Source organism: Trematomus bernacchii, unplaced genomic scaffold (genome assembly GCF_902827165.1).
Source record: "Trematomus bernacchii unplaced genomic scaffold, fTreBer1.1, whole genome shotgun sequence".
In the NCBI taxonomy this organism is placed as follows: Eukaryota; Metazoa; Chordata; class Actinopteri; order Perciformes; family Nototheniidae; genus Trematomus; species Trematomus bernacchii.
Genome location: NW_022988050.1, coordinates 14,611,624 through 14,631,431, shown reverse-complemented (window position 1 = coordinate 14,631,431; position 19,808 = coordinate 14,611,624). Strand labels below are relative to the sequence as shown.

Here is a 19,808-nt window from a genome sequence, read left to right as displayed (position 1 = left end):
TGGGAAAGGCTGGCAAATGAGATTTGCTGTTGGAGCTAACCCAGTTTAATATGGGATCATTAGAGAGGGATACAGCCTCTCTGTCCACATGCTCCAGTGAACACAGGCGACTGACTGATATGATATTTCATAAAAAGGAACATATTGTTCTAGACGGGTGAAAACATTGTACTGTATCTCCCGATTTTGAGTTGTATCTTTAAAGGGGCCCTATTACGCTCCTTTTCAGGTTCATCTTAGTATGTAGTGTCTCTACTGTGACATGTTTCCATGCTTTAATGTTCAAAAAGCTCTTTATTTTTCTCATACTGCCTGTGCTGCAGCACCTCTTTTCACCCTCTGTCTGAAACCAGCTCTGATTGGTTAGCTGGCCGACTCTGTTGTGATTGGCCAACCCCTTAGAGATGTCCCGCCCCTTAGCCTATCACGTACAATGTCTTGGAGAGCTAGCCAATAGAAGCACTAGTGTTAAATAGTGATGTCCCTCTGGAGGGAACTTTAGGATTTTAACTTATTCCAAACGTACAATTTGCAATAACAAACAATAATACCTGTTAGAATCCTAAATGTGCCCCACTGGACACATTTAGCTTGTTTTATTATATTTGTGGTCCCTTTAGACACATGTTGTGTGTTCTACGTAATAACAAACCAGACAATAAACCAGAAAAACGTGGTGTAACAGTTCATAAACTGTAACAAGGAAATATCCAGTGTAATGACGGGTGATTACACTGGAGGAACCTAAATGACTACAGAGGAGTCATTCATTGCTTCCACATCTCTCTTTGGATGCTGGGAGTTCATTTTCCAAAAATGAATTTTCAGGATCTAGGGAAAACTTTGGAGCTTTTCTTCTTCGGAGTTATACAGGACTCTGAGGACAAGCACCACCCTCACAGAAAAGATCAATAACGGCTTTATAAAAGCTTGTTTTCTTTTATAGTCCATCATGGTTTGGATTTAACAGCAGATCAAAAACAAGAAGACTGTTTTTCTGCAGAAGATGAAGAAACTAACAACACTAATCCTAGTAATATTTTTGAATTCATCACAAGACATTTTTGTGATAGTTTATTGATTATCTCTCCAATATAAAAAGAAATACAACAAACTAAAAACATCTATTTGCGCTTGACTCTCAGGAGAAGCAAACTGAATTGTAATGAAGGCTTAGAGTGATCTTTGTGAGGCCTTTAAATGGGACTTTGAAATGAACCTTTAACAGGACATCCACTGCTGAGGTTTACCAATGACAGCTGCGGAATCAGTGTGTGTGAAGAAGAAATACACAGCCTTAGTGATGATGTTTGTGTGGAGGTGGCAGGGTAGATCAATAACACATGGACGTTAGAGCGTGCCAGAAATGTGGAGAAATTAAGATTCCTAATGTGCAACATGTGCCAGCTCATAAATCTACCCATGTAAACCGAGATTAGCAGCCACTGGGAGACATGAAAGGGAGGGAGGGAGGTCATGGAGAGCTCACCTGCGATGGCATGAGGGTCTGCAGAGTACTCCTCGACATCCAACACGCCACAGTCCAGAGACGCCTTCAGTTTCTTCAGTTTGGAGGCTGAAGGAGCGATTCTGAACAAACCCTGAGATACAAAACATGAAAAGACTCATTTAAGTCACTTTTAAGTAAAGAAAATTAAGTGATTTTTAATGAGAACAAACAAACTACACATTTTCTTGTAAATTTCAATCTTGGAGTTCTGAGCCTATAATGCTGTTGTGCTTATACACTGGCAGAAATAACTGATGCACGAGGGCTACTTCTTCTGAATGGTGGCATTTGTAAAGAATTAGGAAAACTAAATGCACATTCTAGTGCCCAACTTTAGAGTCTCAAGTACTTCAAATATTTCTTAATAGTAAAATTTAAAAAATTGAAATTAAGTCCACTTTCAAAGGGAAAATGTCGTACATTTATTTGACAACTACATTCAGATTAAGATTTTACGAACGAAACATGTAACTAGATGAAATATGTCAGACCATAAGTTATTATACTATTATAGTCATTACAACAGTCTGAAAGGCCATTCTGCAGTATAAGCCCTTTTTCCGGTGATATGCTACTGGTATATTTTACTGATAATACTTGTTTGCTTTAGCAAAAGATTGAAAATTGAATGTAGTATTTATTAAGTTAGTTTCAGCTAGAGTCGTTGTTAAGCAATTTTTTATATTAGCAAAACATTTTGAACATTAAACCCAACTGCTAATGTATGAGCAGCTGAGTCAGCAGCAATCCTGGTATCAAAGGGTCGTTTACTAAATTAATTTCAACTGCCTAACATGTCGAGTTGAACACTAATGATAAGTTTGACTGTCAGCTTTTTAAATAATTACACACCACATTCAAAAGCACTATCTATAATGTTCAGCAAACATCACATTAAGTCTAATGACTGTTGAAATGAAATGTAGTTATTCATGGTGATGCATTTATTTTTCTTATAATCGTATAAACATTTGTTCACGGGGAACATTTCGATTACCCTCAATATGTCTCCATTAAACAATCGTTAACAAGCTGCACAGCTCATTGGCTTGATAACATCAGAAAATTAGGACATTTCTAACCATCACACATTAATTAAACAGCCGAGGACTTTGGTTTCAGGCTGTAAAACTGCAAATTGCTTTGAGGAAAGCAAACTGTAGCCTGGACCTCATTGGTTTTTCTTTCAGTGACTTCATCTCAGTCGTGACTTGTGTGTGTGTTTCATGTAAAAGACAGATGCTCTGTGTGTGAGGCTGACCTCTTCCGGCATGCCACACTCCAGCAGCATGGTGACACAGGCCTCGATAGGGAAGGCAATATCTCTCCCGCTGAGCGCTAAGTGATCCTCTAATGATTTCCCGTAGCACGGCTTCTCCACCCAGGTCTCTGTCAAACACACACACATAGAGTTAAACACACACACACACACAGGAAAACATGCATGGAATACAGTCGCAGCTACAGATGCTAAACATTTCCTCTCAGGCTGCAGGAAGTTACCAAACCAAACAGTAATACAATTGCCGGAGGACCTTTAAAATCTGTTATCTCATGAAGCTTCTATCTGTAAGCAATGGAATCCTGATTGAATGCTACATTTGCAACGACAGATTTTTGTTTTTTTGCTAATGCTCTTCTCACAGGCTATTAAGAAAAGGTGGTTTCACATATTTCTATTCGTGGAAAATGTAATAATAATTCTTGACAATGGCGTTTGAGTTCAGGTCATGTATGTGACTACATACAGACACAAATTAAATGTTTTTACTGTATTGATTTAGAGGAATGCAATATGTTATAGCTCATCAAGTACTGTTAAGTGTCTAAGATAATTTCTTTAAGATTTTTAAGTTTCTCGAACGTTGACGACTTAAAACGTATTTCTTATTGGAGTTTTACTCCTGCTCCCGTGTTTATAATTATCATAAATATTTTGTACCTAATTGCCCAAATATTCCCATTGTTTAACTGAATAAATGCTTCACATTTTATATACTTGTGTTGTGTGGCTACAACTGTGTTTGTAATCCTGAATTGTATAATGACAAAACAACTTATATTGTTCTTATTTTTGATACAATTATTTATAGCTCTTTATTTTTTTTCTCGTACTATTTTTAGACATGTAATGTTACCTAATTTGAAAAACACTTTTTCAGGTCCCAAAGAAAAACATGTTTGCAGAGGGTAAACTGGCTGACAAGATATACGTCATATCTCCCTGCTTATTAACGTACCAAGAAAGTATAACTATATTGCAAATTAGCAAACATAGGACATTGCAGCAACAGCTAACCTGATGTCAGAGAAGAAAGAGTCGTAAAACCTGATGCATCATGTGATCTCAAACTCACCCTGATGAGCCTTGATCTGGGGCAGCACGCTCTGCAGCAGCTCTAAGGACTTCCTGTGGTACTCTGCCTGGACCTCTATCAGCTGGAAGAGAGGAGAGACACTGTGATGCAGCAGCAGAACATTTCACTGAAACCCCGTCACTGCAGAGAGGTTGGACTTACTGTCTGGAAGTAGCTTGCATAGTCGATTTCTTTGGCCACAAAACTGTACATGTCTGCCGATAGCTGGTCCTGGTGAAGACACACAAAAACATACGGTCAAACTACAAAGTAAATCATATTAAAAACGTTAAATGTTTTAAAAAAATACCTTTTGAAAAGCAGACATTTCGAATTGGGAGCGTAGGAAAAGCACAGGTGTAATTAATTGCATTAATGAGGGGTGTAGGCGGAGCTTCGTTAGTGTTATTAGTTACACCTGTGAGTTTCCTGCAGTGACAAGTACAAAAGATGGTGGCAGTTAAAAAGGTCAAAACATTTATTAATATGCAGTCAAATTGATAGTGTATATTGATAGAATATTGAACTAGGTTGTGTTTCCTTTGAATATTTGTAGAAGTTACGGCTATTTCAAGTATTTGCTTTGTGTGTTCAGTTTTAATGCTCCTGTTATTTGGAATAAACTCAGGTAAAATGGCAGGTCCATTGTATCCATTAATTGCTTTAAGTCAAGGCTGAAGACTAAATCTTATAGCATTTTCATATCTTAGACAGCACTGCAACTTTTATTCTGGTACTTAATAGCTAAGTGTATTTTAGCTTGTCCTTATTTTTCTTCTCTTGAGATTTGAATGCTTTTATATTTGTGTTTCTTTTTGCACTATTTGAGTATTTTTTATAAAGCACTTTTGCATAGCCTTATTGTTGAAACGTGCTATAAATGAACTTGCCTCGACTTGTCTGTCGGTGGACGACAGGTGTGAAAAACGTGCTGCAGTTTCAAAATTGATGAAAAATATAAAAACACAAACGTGTCCAAACACATGAAACTGAGGAAACATCTTTTCCGTTGTGCTTTGAGCTTTTTGGAGCATTGTTCATTTAGCAGAGCTTTTATTAAACGCTGCCTATGTTTCATCAAGTTGATGAATGTTTTCTAAATGCTGCACATCTGTTGTCAAGTTGTTGAAGATGTTTCTTCATTTGCATGTGTATTGGCACATTTGTGTTTTTATATTCGTATCATTTTTGAAAGTGCAGCGCGTTTCTCCTAATGGAAGTGTGTTTGGCCGCTGTAGCGCGTTTGCACCTGTCGGCCACCATACTGTAGAGTAACCTGCAGTTGAAATATATCAAAATGTGCGTGTACTGTCAAAAAATTGTTGCAATAACATAATCTGTTAAAGTATAAGAGTACTGTCTCTGAGATGGCCCAGTCCAATAGGAATTTGGCAACTGTTTCTGTTAGGGCGGTGAGAAATACAAATATATTGCCTCACAGCTGTTCCCTGCTGCTCCCGGAGAGCCCCAGCATGACTTCATTTCCATCTTTCTCTGCTCTGTCCTCACCATCCGCTCTTGTTTAACACACCCAAGCAACATAATCATGTGAGGACAGAGCAGGGAAGGGAAACTGAGAAACAAAAAGTGAAGTGCTTCATAAATGATCAGATTTTCCTTTCCTCATGCCAAAATGTTCAACCTCATAACCTAACCCTGTGTTGTGGTTTTTGAAAATCCAATAGAAAAGTGGACTAAAATAACAAAAAAGTAGCTGCCAATATTTGCTTATAGTAACAGTAAGTGAAAAACAACAACAGTTTGTTTGTTTAAATTGGCTCGAATCCGCCCTGTAAGAACAGTTGATAAACAAGAAACTATTTTTGTCAGGAATTTTGAAGTAAATTCTCTTAGCGGTAATTTCAGGTGTGTTTTTGGTTAAGTTTCAACGTTGTTTTTATTCAGCCGTAGATACTGTTGACTCACAACATAAAAAAACCTGGTACGCCGCTTTATACACAATTAAAGAGCACGTATGTTGCATTAGCTCCGCCCACCCTCTCTGAAGGACCAACCACAGCTGAGTGATGGAAAATGCGTTACTGTGCGCCATGTGCGATTTTTGAATGGGAAAGTCCAGAGAGTCTTTTAGAAGATAGAGCTTTTAACATTTAATAATACTAAAAATAATAATAAAAGGTATTTAGGGGCGCCTTTCATGACACCCAAGGGTACCGTACAATTTGGTAAATATTTGGAGACGTTAAAAGCAACAGAACATGATAAAAACATAAACAGGCAATCATGGAATGATTCATAAATCATTTTTTTAAGTTGATATGGCAAACTTTGTTAGCACACGTGTCATGGATGTGCAGCAACATTATCATCTATTTGAGTCTTTGTATGTTGCTCTGATTTTGGTCTCCACCAGCTCCTGAGAGATATCTGTCCCTAAATGCTCCACTATGTTCACCAGCAAGTGTCTAACTGTGTCCGCCTGCTGTTTGCTGCTGAGCAGGTAGAGTACCAGGGTTGCGGTCGAATAGTCCGTTTAGCTTAGGAACCTTCCTAACGGAGTGAAATGACCCGGAAGTACCTCAGTGGCAGCCATGATAAGAGCCGTTCGAATTCTATAGATGAAAGGAAAGGAGGTTTCAAACTTCCTTTATAACCTCCTTTAGCTTAGGAACCACTGGACCTTCCCTTACGAAAGGAGAGGAGAAAATGCTGCCCCACAATGCCTTGCGGCCACAGCATTTCCGTCACACAACAGTCGGCCGTTCACGGAAACAACCGATTATGACCGAGAAATGATATCATGAAAGTTACGGTGCTTATTAAAGGTAGGGTAGGTAATTCACTTCAGAAACGTTTTGTTATATTCCATGGAATGCTCTCAACATCCCGATAGCAATGAATACATTAAATGCTTTGACAATAAATATATACAAATATTTCATCTGTGGAAGCTGTGGTGCTGTACAAAGCACGACCAATCATCTGAGCCGGCCCGGCTAAAATAACTGGATGGCCTACCTGCCTGTCAGCCTTCCATCTCGTGCACAAATGTTTCTCGTGCCCTCATTGGTCATGTGTGTGTGTTGGAGGAGGGGCTCTGTAAGGAAGTCTGAAGGAAGGGGCAGATTTTTTCCGGTTGTGTACTTTCAAATTCTAGCGCACTCGAGCTGGTTTCTCCATTCTTACCTACCCTACCTTTAAGCATTTTAAAACGTATGTGGTAAGTTGCCAAAGTGCTTTGTTTTGAACGTTCATCAGTATTATAATCAAAAAGAGAAATATGAACGTTAGTTTTTACTGAAATGATCAAATAAAGTCAACATTTCACAGTCTTTACTGAGCTGTGTGGGGTTTGTTCAACTTTTAAAAGATGTTTGAATGGTGATATACACAGTGATAGATGTTAAGGACTAACGTTTATAATAAATACATTTGTATTGATTTTAAGATCTTTTTATACAATCATACGTATTGGGATCATTTGTATTAATGTGGACCGGAGGGAGAGGGTGACGAGCATAAGTTTCACTTTCCTTTTTTATTTCAATTCCAACTTTGGTCATGAACAATATGTGTCTCTGTTGTCCCCGTTCATAAAGCATAAAACAACAGCATCAGAGCACGGTGTAGAGTCTCTAGATGCGTTTACAGTAGTCCCTCGTTCTTATTAAACATCCATGTAGTCCGCTGTATAGAAAACTGTAGTTTCCCCACAGCAGCAGACGCACATTTATGACCTCCGCTGGCGCATCATAAACACGTTGGATAGTGAAAGTGCAGTCGGATTCTCAAAGTACCGCAGTCTCTTCTCCTAAGTCCTTTTGAATTCTCCTATCCACTATTCCTTAACCCCGTGACGTTTCACTCAGAGGTCAAGGAATAGACGATAGGGATAGACAATAGTGGCTGATTTTTGGACTATTCGACTGCAGCCCAGGGCTTTTTACAGCAGTTTCTGCTGAAACTGCTAAACAACACTATGAGAGCATTGAGCCGGGACCAAAACAGATAACCATCTTACATAAAAATATGAATTCAAACAGCTTTAACTAAATGGATCCTCTCAATATGAATGGACATTAACAGTTAATTGCTTGTGAGTAAGGTGGTCACTGACTCTGCAGATCTCCATGCGGTTGGCTGCCTCCTCCATCTCCTCCCTGTGGTGGTCGGCCTTCGCTCCTGACGGCTGCAGGTTACTGGCCAGTCCTGAAGACTTGTTGGACTGATAATACCTGGGGGAAAAACAATTGTCAATATTACTATTAATTGAAGTAGTCAGATCCTACTGTATATCGAGTACTCCACTACAAGCAAAAGTCCTACATAGAAAATATACTTTATTCAAAGTATGTACCGTATGTATAATCAACATACAAAGTGCATTAAGATGTTCCATGTCTGTGTTTCAGTATTATTTATGATGTTTTGGATTAATATAACTGCTGTTTTAATGTGTACGTTGCATTATACTGCTGTATACTGTATGTTTAAAGTTGTTGTCATTTGCACTGGTTTATTTCCTAAAGGATTGTGTAAATGTAACACATTTCATATTCTCTAAGATCATCATGTGTAGCTTAATAGCTTTCCAGTGATATCCATAAAACGTCAACTTTTCATGAGTTTGTAAGATAAACAGCCTTGTATTCAGCTTTGTGACGGTGCATTTTTCAGCTGATTCAACAAGGTTTTGAAATGTTAAAAATTCAAGACATTTGTATGATTTCACTGTTAAGGAAAGGGGGGGTGAAATGTTATCTGCCAAGTCACTTTATCTGTCAGACAAATGCAACTTCAGTGTTTGCCTTACAGTAGTTACATTCCACCAGTGTGAGCACAGCATGTTAAACTAAACCTCCAGCAGCGTAGGCTTTTGTTTTTATATTTAAGTGATAATCATCGACAACACAATCTGCTGGATAACAAAACATCTTTTAAAAAGCCAATTTAAGTCTTCACTTGATTCTCCATATACACCCTAATTCATTCCTCTAAGCTGTTTTCTGTTCCGTTTTAAGCCCCCCTCCGCCCTCTCTGTCTGACTTTCTGTCTGAGCTGAGTCTCTGGGTGGAGATAATATGCCACGCTGCCAGAGGAGCTCAGCACAGCAGCATGATGGGAAAAACTGTCTCAGATTTGGGTCACCCAAAAAAAGACTGACTGCCTGGCTGGACTGCAGAGAGGAAAATCACATTTCTCTTCATATCACTGCTCAAACTGAAGTGATGACAGTGAATCAGCAGGAAGAAAGTGTAGGGATAGCACGTTACAGGAAACAGCTTCTGATTGGACGGGAGAGAAAGCTACACTGACATGATCATTCAAGAGGTTTTCACATGTCTTTATAAGATCAATCAGAATAAGAAAACTTTCTTTGTTAACATTGTGTTTTGTGACAGTTGCTCCTTTTTAGAATTACATTTAAAAAAAAAATTATAACAAATAATATTCATATTTATACAAACATAAGAGGCTTAAGTAAGAATGTAAAAATATTTAAATACAATTTATTTATATATATATTTATATAAATATAGAGAGGTAAAGTAAAGATGTTAAATTAGCAATAAAAGATAAAACAAAATAACATTTAAAAATAATAAAAATATTTATACAATTATAACAAGTTAAAGTAAGAATTTAAAATAAAAATATAAAATAAATCAAAGATATTTTAATGAACATAAAAAGGTAAAGTAAAGACGTTGAAAATGATAAAAATAAAATGTGTTAAAATACAAAATAAAATAAAACAAAACAAATAAAATAAAATAGAAGATGTAAGGACAAATTCCTTAAATCCTTAAACCAGCAATACATGTACTAAACTAACAAATATTGTTAGTGTAATAGCTTGATAAACTTTACTCCTCTGCTTTTGAACAATTAGGTTTTCAATCTGCAGATATTCATGGTTACACTTCACTTTGTGCAATTGGATCCCAGTTACATTCAGTGTGAAGCACCAGGACAGGCCCATTCACAGAGGGTGGAGTTTCCCACATCACACACACACACACAGTAAAACAGACTCACCGTGTGCGCGCTGAGTCCATGTCCAGCACCAGCTTGGCTAAATGTTTCCTTTGTTTCTGGATGTTTGGGATTTCCACCTGAGAGGACAGAGCAGAGAGATGTCGTTTGTTTGTTGGTGTGAAAGAGGGAACACAGGATCTGCACCTGTTGGAGGAAAACTCTGCTCTCATGAAGATTAGCTTAATGTCTCTATCACAGAGTGATCATGTACAGTTTTCCCTGTATTAAACACATGTAGGAGCTGCCCTGTGTACACACTATTCAATAGAAATTACACTGCAGGTTTGTCTGACAGGTATCAGAACTATTTAAGGGCATAAATGCTTTTTTCAATATAAATGTAGTTACTAATTAAACCGACAATGTGAATAATGTGTGAACAGTATATAAATATGTTTTAATTTTTAATTCAAACAAAAAAAAATGTTTCGATGGTATCAAGAGGCTGGGGGTTCTATCAGAAAAATAACAACAAATGAAGTCAAATTAATTTGCCTTAGTCTTTTATAAAAAATAAAACATGAGTGAGTGGAAATCGGACATAGAAGAGAGAGAACACCCGTTGTGTTACTTTTTTTTTTAAAGTTTCATTTAAATAGGTTGCCTTAATAATAATAATAATAATAATAATAATAATAATAATAATAATAATAATAATAATAATAATAATAATAATAATAATAATAATAATAATAAGTTTGATCTGAGATAACACAGTGGTTTCCACAGTGCTGTTTGTGTACCTCTGCCAGGTCGTACAGAGGCTCCACGACGTCCCTCTCGATGGTGAGCTCGAACAAGATGAGCTCGTGAGCCAGTTTCTCCTGCGTCTCGCCGCAGAGCTTCAGCATCTTCCTGCAACACACAACAAGACCCGGAAACATCATGGATCAGACAGAGAGCAGGCGCCACCTTGTAAACGTCTCCAACACTCGCTGATATTTATTCACCTTCTCTCAAAACTCTAATAACAGCAGTGATGCTGATACATGAGTAACTGCCTCAGGTGATGTAACACAGTGTAACTCACTACAGAGTCAGGCTCAAACACATACATGAAGACAGCTAGGCATCAGCATGTGCATAATATTTAATGTTCTGTATTAGACTCTCTTACCATACGTCTGAAATAAAGTACAAACAGATCATTCTACTGTATCTTCATACGTTTTTGTGTTTGCAATGGATTTTTCTTTCATCCAGATATCAACTGATCTCTTTTGTGCTTGACATACTGTAACTAAAGATCACATAATACACATTGAAATACACAATACACACATACATTTAATTATAAAAGTACATTTAATAGCTTCATTATTTGCAGTACTTAGAAAAAGAGAAAAAGCACAATCAAAAATGTATTCAGATATTTTGCATCTAATGTTTGGACTTTTTCTGGTTATTAATGTGCCAATTCAAATAATGACACATAATATCTTGCATTTATGTTTGTTAGTGCTAATAACATGTATATTCTTATCCTTTTCCATCTTTTAATTGTATTGCTTTGATGTTTTTCTGTTTTTGTTTTGCTTGTGGATATTGTCATAGTAATATTTTTTATCCAAATGTATACATAGTCAACTGTAATAAGAAAGAACAAACTCCTTCCGTCATTAAAATATAGGAATAAGCCTTTTGTTACCCTTAATATCGGGCGAAGGCAACTGCAAAATTCTATTAAATAAATAAAAAAATGTTTTCATATTTCCTCTCAGTTATGCTGTTTTCTACTATTGACACTATTGACAAAGTATTATTATTTCATTTCAATTTAGTAATGTTTGTTCATTAATATGTATGTATATATTATGTATTTATTTATATTATTATAATAAAGAATACTTTATTATATGCATTGATCACATTTTGGAACCTCTCTTAAAGGTCCCATGTCATGGCCATTTCTACTGATCATAATTCCATTGTTGAGGTCTACTAAAATAGATTTACTATTTACTACAAACTCACATTGGTTTCTCATACAGCATCTCTGTATAGTATGTGTATTCACTCTCTGTCCTACACGGCTTGTTGGAGCTCCTGCCCCCCCCCTCCCTATGAGCCCAGTGGCCGTCTGCGAGACAGCGAGACACAGCGAAACCCAGCCCAAACACACACACACACACACACACACGACTCACAGCCTCGTAGGGAGGAGAAATCAGCGGAGCTGCAGCTGAGAAAAGATTGAGTGTGTGTGTGTGAGGAAGTCCGCGGATTGGTCCATTTGGACCAATCCACGGACTTAACCCAACGGCTCTGCGGACGTAACATAACGGCTCCACGGATTGGTCCATTTGGACCAATGGGTCCATTTGGATATGGGCACATCACTGTACCCAGGAAGAAAAAGAGAAATCTCCAACGAGGCGTTCTGGGGCAGCATAGACAGGTCTTTTCTGTGTTAGAGTTTTACTCGCTACAGGGTGTACTTTGAGGGTTTGTGACTTTGCAGACCGTTTACATGCATAAAAACCTTCATAACACACAAGGGGACGGGTAATAACCGGAAAAGCATGACATGGGACCTTTAAAAAAGTCACGGTTTGTCCTCATCTGGCTGCCTTTACTGGACAAGAAGTGTAAATCAGTTCTGGGTAATAAAAACATTCCTTTCCATGTCTGCGCTTAGAGAAAATGCTGCGAATGTTACAGATAATCAGTGATGTACATATGTGTGTGTGTGTGTGTGTGTGTGTGTGTGTGTGTGTGTGTGTGTGTGTGTGTGTGTGTGTGTGTGTGTGTGTGTGTGTGTGTGTGTGTGTGTGTGTGTGTGTGTGTGTGTGTGTGTGTGTGTGTGTGTGTGTGTGTGTGTGTGTGTGTGTGTACTTACCCTAGTAGGGACTCGTCTCCGAGCACCACCGCCCCTTCCACCATACATTGTGCAAGTGTAGTTAGAGGAAGCTTCTTCTACACAGAAATATTAAACAAACACAAAAGAAAAAGAAACATCCTTTATTATCTCTGATGGAGGAGATACTTTCTAATTAGCACCTGCACCTCCACATCAATTCCCACTTTATGAGATGAAGTTGTTGTTCTCTCTTTTCCTTTGACAGGCCTTATCTGCTCCTGCCAATCAGGACCACTAACACCAAATGAGGGAATGTTTTCTGTTTGTCTCTAAGCAGGATTACGGAAAAACGACTACGTAACTTTGTGAAAGGCTGAATCAGGGGCCAAAGAAGAACCTAGTAAGCTACTGTATGGGGCTGATCTGGATCACTGTACGGATACACACATATTGTTTCTCTTGACTTGTTAGCATTGATGTGGTTTTTTAATGATCTGAGAAATGTGTTCTTGACTGAATGCAACCATTGGACTTTGGTAGAGGTCTGCCCTCTCTGAGAGTCTCTGTAGGCATTCAAGTGTTTTTGGGTATTTTCTCACCGAGGGAGACCTGACAGATTTCTTCTCCACCTCCACGCCCTGCTGGCCCTGCAGACAGGCGGTCAGCTTCTTGTGTGTGCTGTGGGAAACCTGCTTGACCAGCTCCAGACGTTTCTCCACCTGAGACACAGGAAGAGAGAAAAGACATGAAAAAAGATAATACAAAAATACAATATACCTATTTGTCTTCCTACCTCTTACCTCATACCTGAAGTGCTAATTATCGGTCTAGATTGTTTTGGTGCGAGGGTCGTATATATTATATTGAAAAGGACATATAATGCTCATTGTTGTGCCTCTACTGTAACATGTCTCCATGCTTTAATGTTCAAAAAGCTCGTTATTTTTCTCATACTGCCTGTGCTGCAGCACCTCTTTTCACCCTCTGTCTGAAACCAGAGCCCAGGCTGCTCTGTTTTAGAGATGTCCCGCCCCTTAGAAAATCAGGTACAATGTGTACATGAATTGGAGCGCTAGTCAATAGAAGTGTGAGTGTTACATAGTGATGTCACTATGTTACGGAAATAAATAAAGGCCATTAATCCATTAACATGCAGAAAAACCTATATAACACACTACAGGAAAGGGAAACACCAAAATCAATAAAAGGGCCTCATTAACTAACCAGATCATGACTTTGGACTTGGCAATACATTCCTGAACAATCTAGATTGATAGATAGCACTACAGGTAAGAGAACAAATATGTAATATGGGGGTGAACTATCCCTTTAAGTCATAGTCAGGATATCCCTATTTGCAGTTACTATCACACACTTGCAGGCTCTTACAGCCTGTCTGCCTGGCATCAAGAAAAGCGTATTCCCATCCGGTGACACTTATACGACACCATTACCTGTCTCACTTAAATGCCTCTCATTTCATTATTAACCCAACTCAGTGGAACCGTCGTGGCTGGCGCTGAGGGCGGCATTAATCAGATCAATTACAGCGCTGCACCCCGAGTCAATCAGTGGGGACGCTCAGCCTTTTGTCTCACAAAGAAGTTCAATTTCAGCGCTCATTAACGACGCCCGCAGGCAGTGCACAGAGCCATTTGAAAAAGTCATTTCATGCAGGCTGAATACTTTGCACCGATGATGATTCTTTTTCCCTGTGAGAGGCAGAAAACATTGCACACACACACACACACACACACACACACACACACACACACACACACACACACACACACACACACACACACACACACACACACACACACACACACACACACACACACACACACACACACACACACACACACACACACACACACACACACACACACACACACACACACACACACACACACACACACACACACACACACACACACACACACACACACACACACACACACACACACGATTGATTAGTACCTGTAGTAGGTCGTCACTCAATACTTCAGTTTTTTCCGCTCTGAAAGAGAAGAGAAGAAGAAAAAATGTAATTACATCATTTGCTGAACTTCTATAATTACAGTTGCAGCCTGGAGCAAAAATAGGAAATGCTTCTTTTTCTATCTGTTACAAATGGCTCAAGCTAATTCAAAGGAAAGACTACAAAGTCTGAGGATGGAAATCTGAACTTGCATGTCGCTCAGTCAAAATCAAATGATCTCGACTTTACAATAGCAGCTGTTTCACAAAGTGAAATGACTCTGAAGGCAACACAATACAGTCTCCACAGGCTCAACACGAAAGATAGTTAAGGTTAACTCCACCACATGAAGGATAGTCCCACTGCAGTGCACACAACGATGCAGAAACATATATCAGCGCACAACATAATAACTGCCAGATCATTTAATTACTTGCTTAAGTATGATAAAGCTGTTTCTCTAATTAGATGGAAATATGAAAAAGCTTGTTGATTAATTTCCAGAAAATGTTATTAAAAATAAATATGATGACACAAGAGTCTGAGGCTAGCTAGCATCTCTGTGAGTCTGTATAATGGTGCTCTATGGCACAGAGGAGATTTATCAGGATTGAAAACACACAAAATAAGTTTGAGTTGAACCATTCATTGTTAGAATGTATTAACAATAAGATATGAAACACAATCAGCCTTATCCTTTAATAAGTGACCCTTTTTTGTAATATGATTCATCCTTTTTGAATGTGGACCTCTGTAACTCTACTGTAAATATTATAATAAATACTTCCAGCTGAGGTGATTTTATTTTCTGTCTGTGATTGTATTTTATTTGGTTAAATGGTCTTTGAACGATGTAGATACAGACAAAAAAAAGAAGCCAACATTGTAAATATGATTATGTAAAGAGCTAAAACAAACAAAAAAAGGAACATTTTTGTTGCATCTTCTTTGAGTTGTTAGATCATCAGTTTCACCAAGCCATTTAACAAAATAAATCACAACACTATTGAATATATTGTCTACGAGTCTTAAGACCAGCATACAGAGGGAGAGGTGTGTGGAAGCACCAATGCTTGATCTAACATTTAGATTTTAGCACTTAGCACTGGGATATATTAGGTATATATTAAATACCTCAATATGGACGTTGGGATCATATTGTAGGGTTGACTATTGATGCTTTCATAACATATTTACACAAAGGGTTTTTTAAATGAAAAATCCTCAGTTAATGTGGATATATTATCTATGTAAAGAAAAATACTTAAATAATATCAACTTACTGTAATGCAAAGACAACACTTGTGCCATAACCTAATATTAATCATCTAAAAGCATGTCTCTCATATCATGATATCTATATCAAATGGAACTATTGCCCAGCATGACTGTCATTAAGATCTTCTACCGCTGAGTGATCTTCTCTGTCTTTGCTCAGCTCAATACACATCGATATGATACATCAGGCTGAAAGCATCTTAACATTTAGCTTCTCTTTATTGCTTGTGCATTTGAAGACACAGAAAGCAATGTGGTTTGAAGAAAAATGAGATCGATGGCAAAAAAACATGTGTTTCAAGCACTGATTCCAGAGATAAACAGCATCGGCATACCAACACAGTGATTTATAGCCCGTCCTGCTAACACCCTAAAACAGCTCAAAATATTCCCCAAACATGTCCACGAATACACCGTCACTAACTCTATTTCAACAAAGCATCTATTTATCGTCTTTGCACTAAAAAGCTGATTTGTATTGGCATGTCAACAGCCTAGAAAATAGTCAAACTGACACACAAGAAAGGAAATCACCTGAGATAAACTACTTCAGCCCTGGAGGTAAACATAGTTTAGGTAAAAGAAGAAGTAACATTTTTCACAAGGGTAAAAATTGAGACCCCAGCAGCTTTAAGGATATTCAAAAAAGTATGTCCAATATTAATATTAAGAACAACCAGTATAAAATCATATTAATAGATATTTTACACATACTGTATATATCCTAATAATCAGCCATTAGTCTTGATATATATATACCCCTTATATAGGCTGACATGTAGAAATAGAACCAATCAAGAAATGTAATTAAAATCAATTATTTGCAAGAGTGCATGTGTGTTATCCAGATGCTTATAATCCAAACCTACCTCAGCAGGAGTTTACAAGCTTATTTGAGCTGGTTTTTAAAGACAATACGATCGTGAATCTGAATCACAGCTCTGTCCTTTTCTTTCTGAACACCAACCAACAAAGTCTGTCTCACCTCACTTCCTCAACAACACAGACATCCCCTCTGATTGTATCCTGACACAGACACCTATCATTTAATCCAAATAAAAGGAACCTTAAAGTTCTCCCTGGACTTACAGAGCCTTTCTGTTCCTACGAGAGGATCTAGTCCCGTTGATTTGCAGCTTTCTCTTCCACATCCCCCTTGCTAACAGGAGGACAACCACCTGCTTTCAGGCAGGAGCAGAGTGACAATGAGGGGGGGGGGAAGTGGAAGGACAGAGGGAGGAGAAGGAGGGCGTTAGCCTGAAGAATGAGACCTGACTATCTGGTCCTTTGACTCTCTCTCTTCACCTACATATCTGTCTTCTCTCATAAATTCACTTCTGATAGCAGGTTGGACTGCAGAAAAAAAAAAACACATTTATAGATCTTTGCATTAAAAAAAGATAAATGAATGAATTGATTCTGACCTTTTCAACCTCACAGACCTTTGCTCTCATGGCTTGGCAGGATTATAATTATTCATCAAATGAAAACAAGAGTACAGTAGAAGAACAAATTACAATTATCAACCTTAAAATCGGCATTATAGGGCCCCTTTAAAGGAATAGCCGACTAAAAGTGGTAGACCAACCAAACTCAGCAGCCACCAGCAACACGTATAGGTGAACAACTTTGAGTCAAGGGGGTTTAGTTATGTCAATATCTGTTGACTTTGGCTTTGTGAGTGTGTGCATAGCTTTTGCAGAACGACAGTGTTTGTGTTAGCACAGCCACAATAGTTCTGTGTCTGTATGTTGATTTAACCTAATTTAGTTCTGAAACACTGTGTGCAAATACAGGACTTTTTTTCCCCGAAGTTCAAAGTAAATCACTGACAGTCTCTGGATTCCTTTCCTCTCTGACAACAAGGACAGATTTACTGGCTCAGTGATTTTAACTAGAGGGGGATAATGATCACACACATACCCACACTAACACACACACACTAATGAGCAGGTTAGCAATTAGTCAAGCCTGATGCTGCTCTTTCACACACTCAGACAAACACAAGAAATCCAAACATGCTAACAATGCAAAGGAGTGTTTCTCATTTCCTTTCCTCGGTGACAGTTGTTTAGATTGCATTCAGGTGAGCACACACACACACACACACACACACACACACACACACACACACACACACACACACACACACACACACACACACACACACACACACACACACACACACACACACACACACACACACACACACACACACACACACACACACACACACACACACACACACACACACACACACACACACACACACACACACACACACACACAGGTTTTAACACGAGCAGAGCAACCTGCTGTCAGCTGCAACGTGTGTTTTTCCAACCCGACGACAAATATTCAGACTTGTTGACCTCCCAGTCCTGCATGTATTATATTTGCAAATGTACCTCCATAATGGAATATAATAATATCTGCGTAGAGCGAGGATGATTTAAATGTCTCGAGTTGTCATTTACACAATTACCAGCAGGAGGCAAGATTCGATAATACTTCGACCTCATGTTTCCCTGAGGAAATGGAATGTAATATTAACTGTATTCTAAAGCTGCAGCATAATGTACCTGCAGTGCTGCTGTACAGTAGATGCATGAATGTCAATGTGTTTTCCTGTAAAAAGCATCTGTATACCGATGTGTATTCAGTGGCTTTAAGAGCACATATTGACAAACAGGGCACAATGTTAAAAGCAGACACTTTGGAAAAAAAAACATTCGCAGTATGCATTTTAAACCCATACACATCTCCAACTAAATGCTTTGAATGTACCTTTCTTCTAAAGGTTTCTTTTTAAATAAAACATGCATGCTGCAAACATTTCCCCCCCAGTCCCTGCATATCTGCAGTCTGCACATGTACGGAGAGGAGAAGGTCAGCTGTTAATGTTGTTGTGCTGACGTCCCCAGTCCGGGGATTTAGTCGTCGTAACGCAGTGTGACGGGAGGTCACAGCTGAGGAAGGGAGAGGCTGAACACCATATGGTCCATATTTGGGAAGATGGATCAAAATCAAATTGGACAATACAAATGCTTGCAGGAAACTGTGGCCTTGTATCAGACAAGAAGGGAAAACCTCCATTCAGAATATTAATTTGAAGACCTTTCCATCTCTCTGCAGCTTTTAGTTAATTGTCTGACACATCAAGGGCGCTAAAGCATCCCGTATAAAAGCCTCAGCAGTAGAGTCAGGACTTTACTGCAGCATCAGCTTCTGTCATCACAGCCGGGATTCCCACTGGTATGGAGAGGAGAGAGGGGGAGGCGAGGCAGTGATGAAGAACTCAGAAGCAGGAGGAACTAGAAGAACATTAGAAATCGTGTAAAAATGGGTTTCACAGTGATAGGGCAATTGAGCGAAAGTATGAAACGACATATTGCTCTCCTTGAAAGATGACTCAGCTCTTTTGTTTTCCCATTACTCGGGTCCAGAACTTTTGTCAGATTAACAATTAGATTTTAAGTCATGGTGGACTGTTGGGGCGCTGTGTACCAGGAGCTTAAGAAAGTGTGTTGATCCTTTGAGGAGGTTGGGGCAGTAGCTACATTTGAGCTAACTGCTAACTGCTAACAGTGGGGCTGTCCCAAGCCCCCAGGAAGTGCGCCAGACTCTGAGGAAAATATTCGTTGTGGCCAAACGGTGGTACTACACTTCCGTATCAGTCGCTGGGCCCGGAATGACTTTTTCCCATTGACTAACATTGGGAAAGAGAAGTCTGTAAATCGTTGGATATTTTTTTTTAAACTAAATAAACTACCCAGTATGAACGTTTGTATAGCCCTTATTAAAAACATTCGGTCCTCAAGTTGTAAAATGTGCTAATAACGTTATTCTGAGAGTTATTTTCCTCTGCATTATGAACGCGGA

At 38.6% G+C, this 19,808-nt stretch overlaps 1 protein-coding gene across 4 annotated transcripts in view; it reads right to left on the bottom strand.

Moving 5' to 3' along the window:
- LOC117473530 (rho GTPase-activating protein 44-like) overlaps positions 1-19,808 on the bottom strand; it is a 78,772-nt gene that overhangs the window by 18,743 nt on the left and 40,221 nt on the right. For 2 of the 4 annotated variants that reach the window (XM_034119136.1, XM_034119138.1), the window contains exons 2-11: positions 14,648-14,687; positions 13,267-13,386; positions 12,707-12,783; positions 10,611-10,722; positions 9,868-9,944; positions 7,946-8,063; positions 4,030-4,098; positions 3,868-3,949; positions 2,772-2,899; positions 1,490-1,601 (exon numbers count right to left, since the gene is read on the bottom strand). In XM_034119136.1, the coding sequence (XP_033975027.1) occupies positions 1,490-1,601; positions 2,772-2,899; positions 3,868-3,949; positions 4,030-4,098; positions 7,946-8,063; positions 9,868-9,944; positions 10,611-10,722; positions 12,707-12,783; positions 13,267-13,386; positions 14,648-14,687 (935 nt within the window). Of the gene's footprint in view, positions 1-1,489; positions 1,602-2,771; positions 2,900-3,867; positions 3,950-4,029; positions 4,099-7,945; positions 8,064-9,867; positions 9,945-10,610; positions 10,723-12,706; positions 12,784-13,266; positions 13,387-14,647; positions 14,688-17,015; positions 17,078-19,808 lie in introns of those variants that run through there. The other 2 variants (XM_034119140.1, XM_034119137.1) reach the window with 2 other exon arrangements.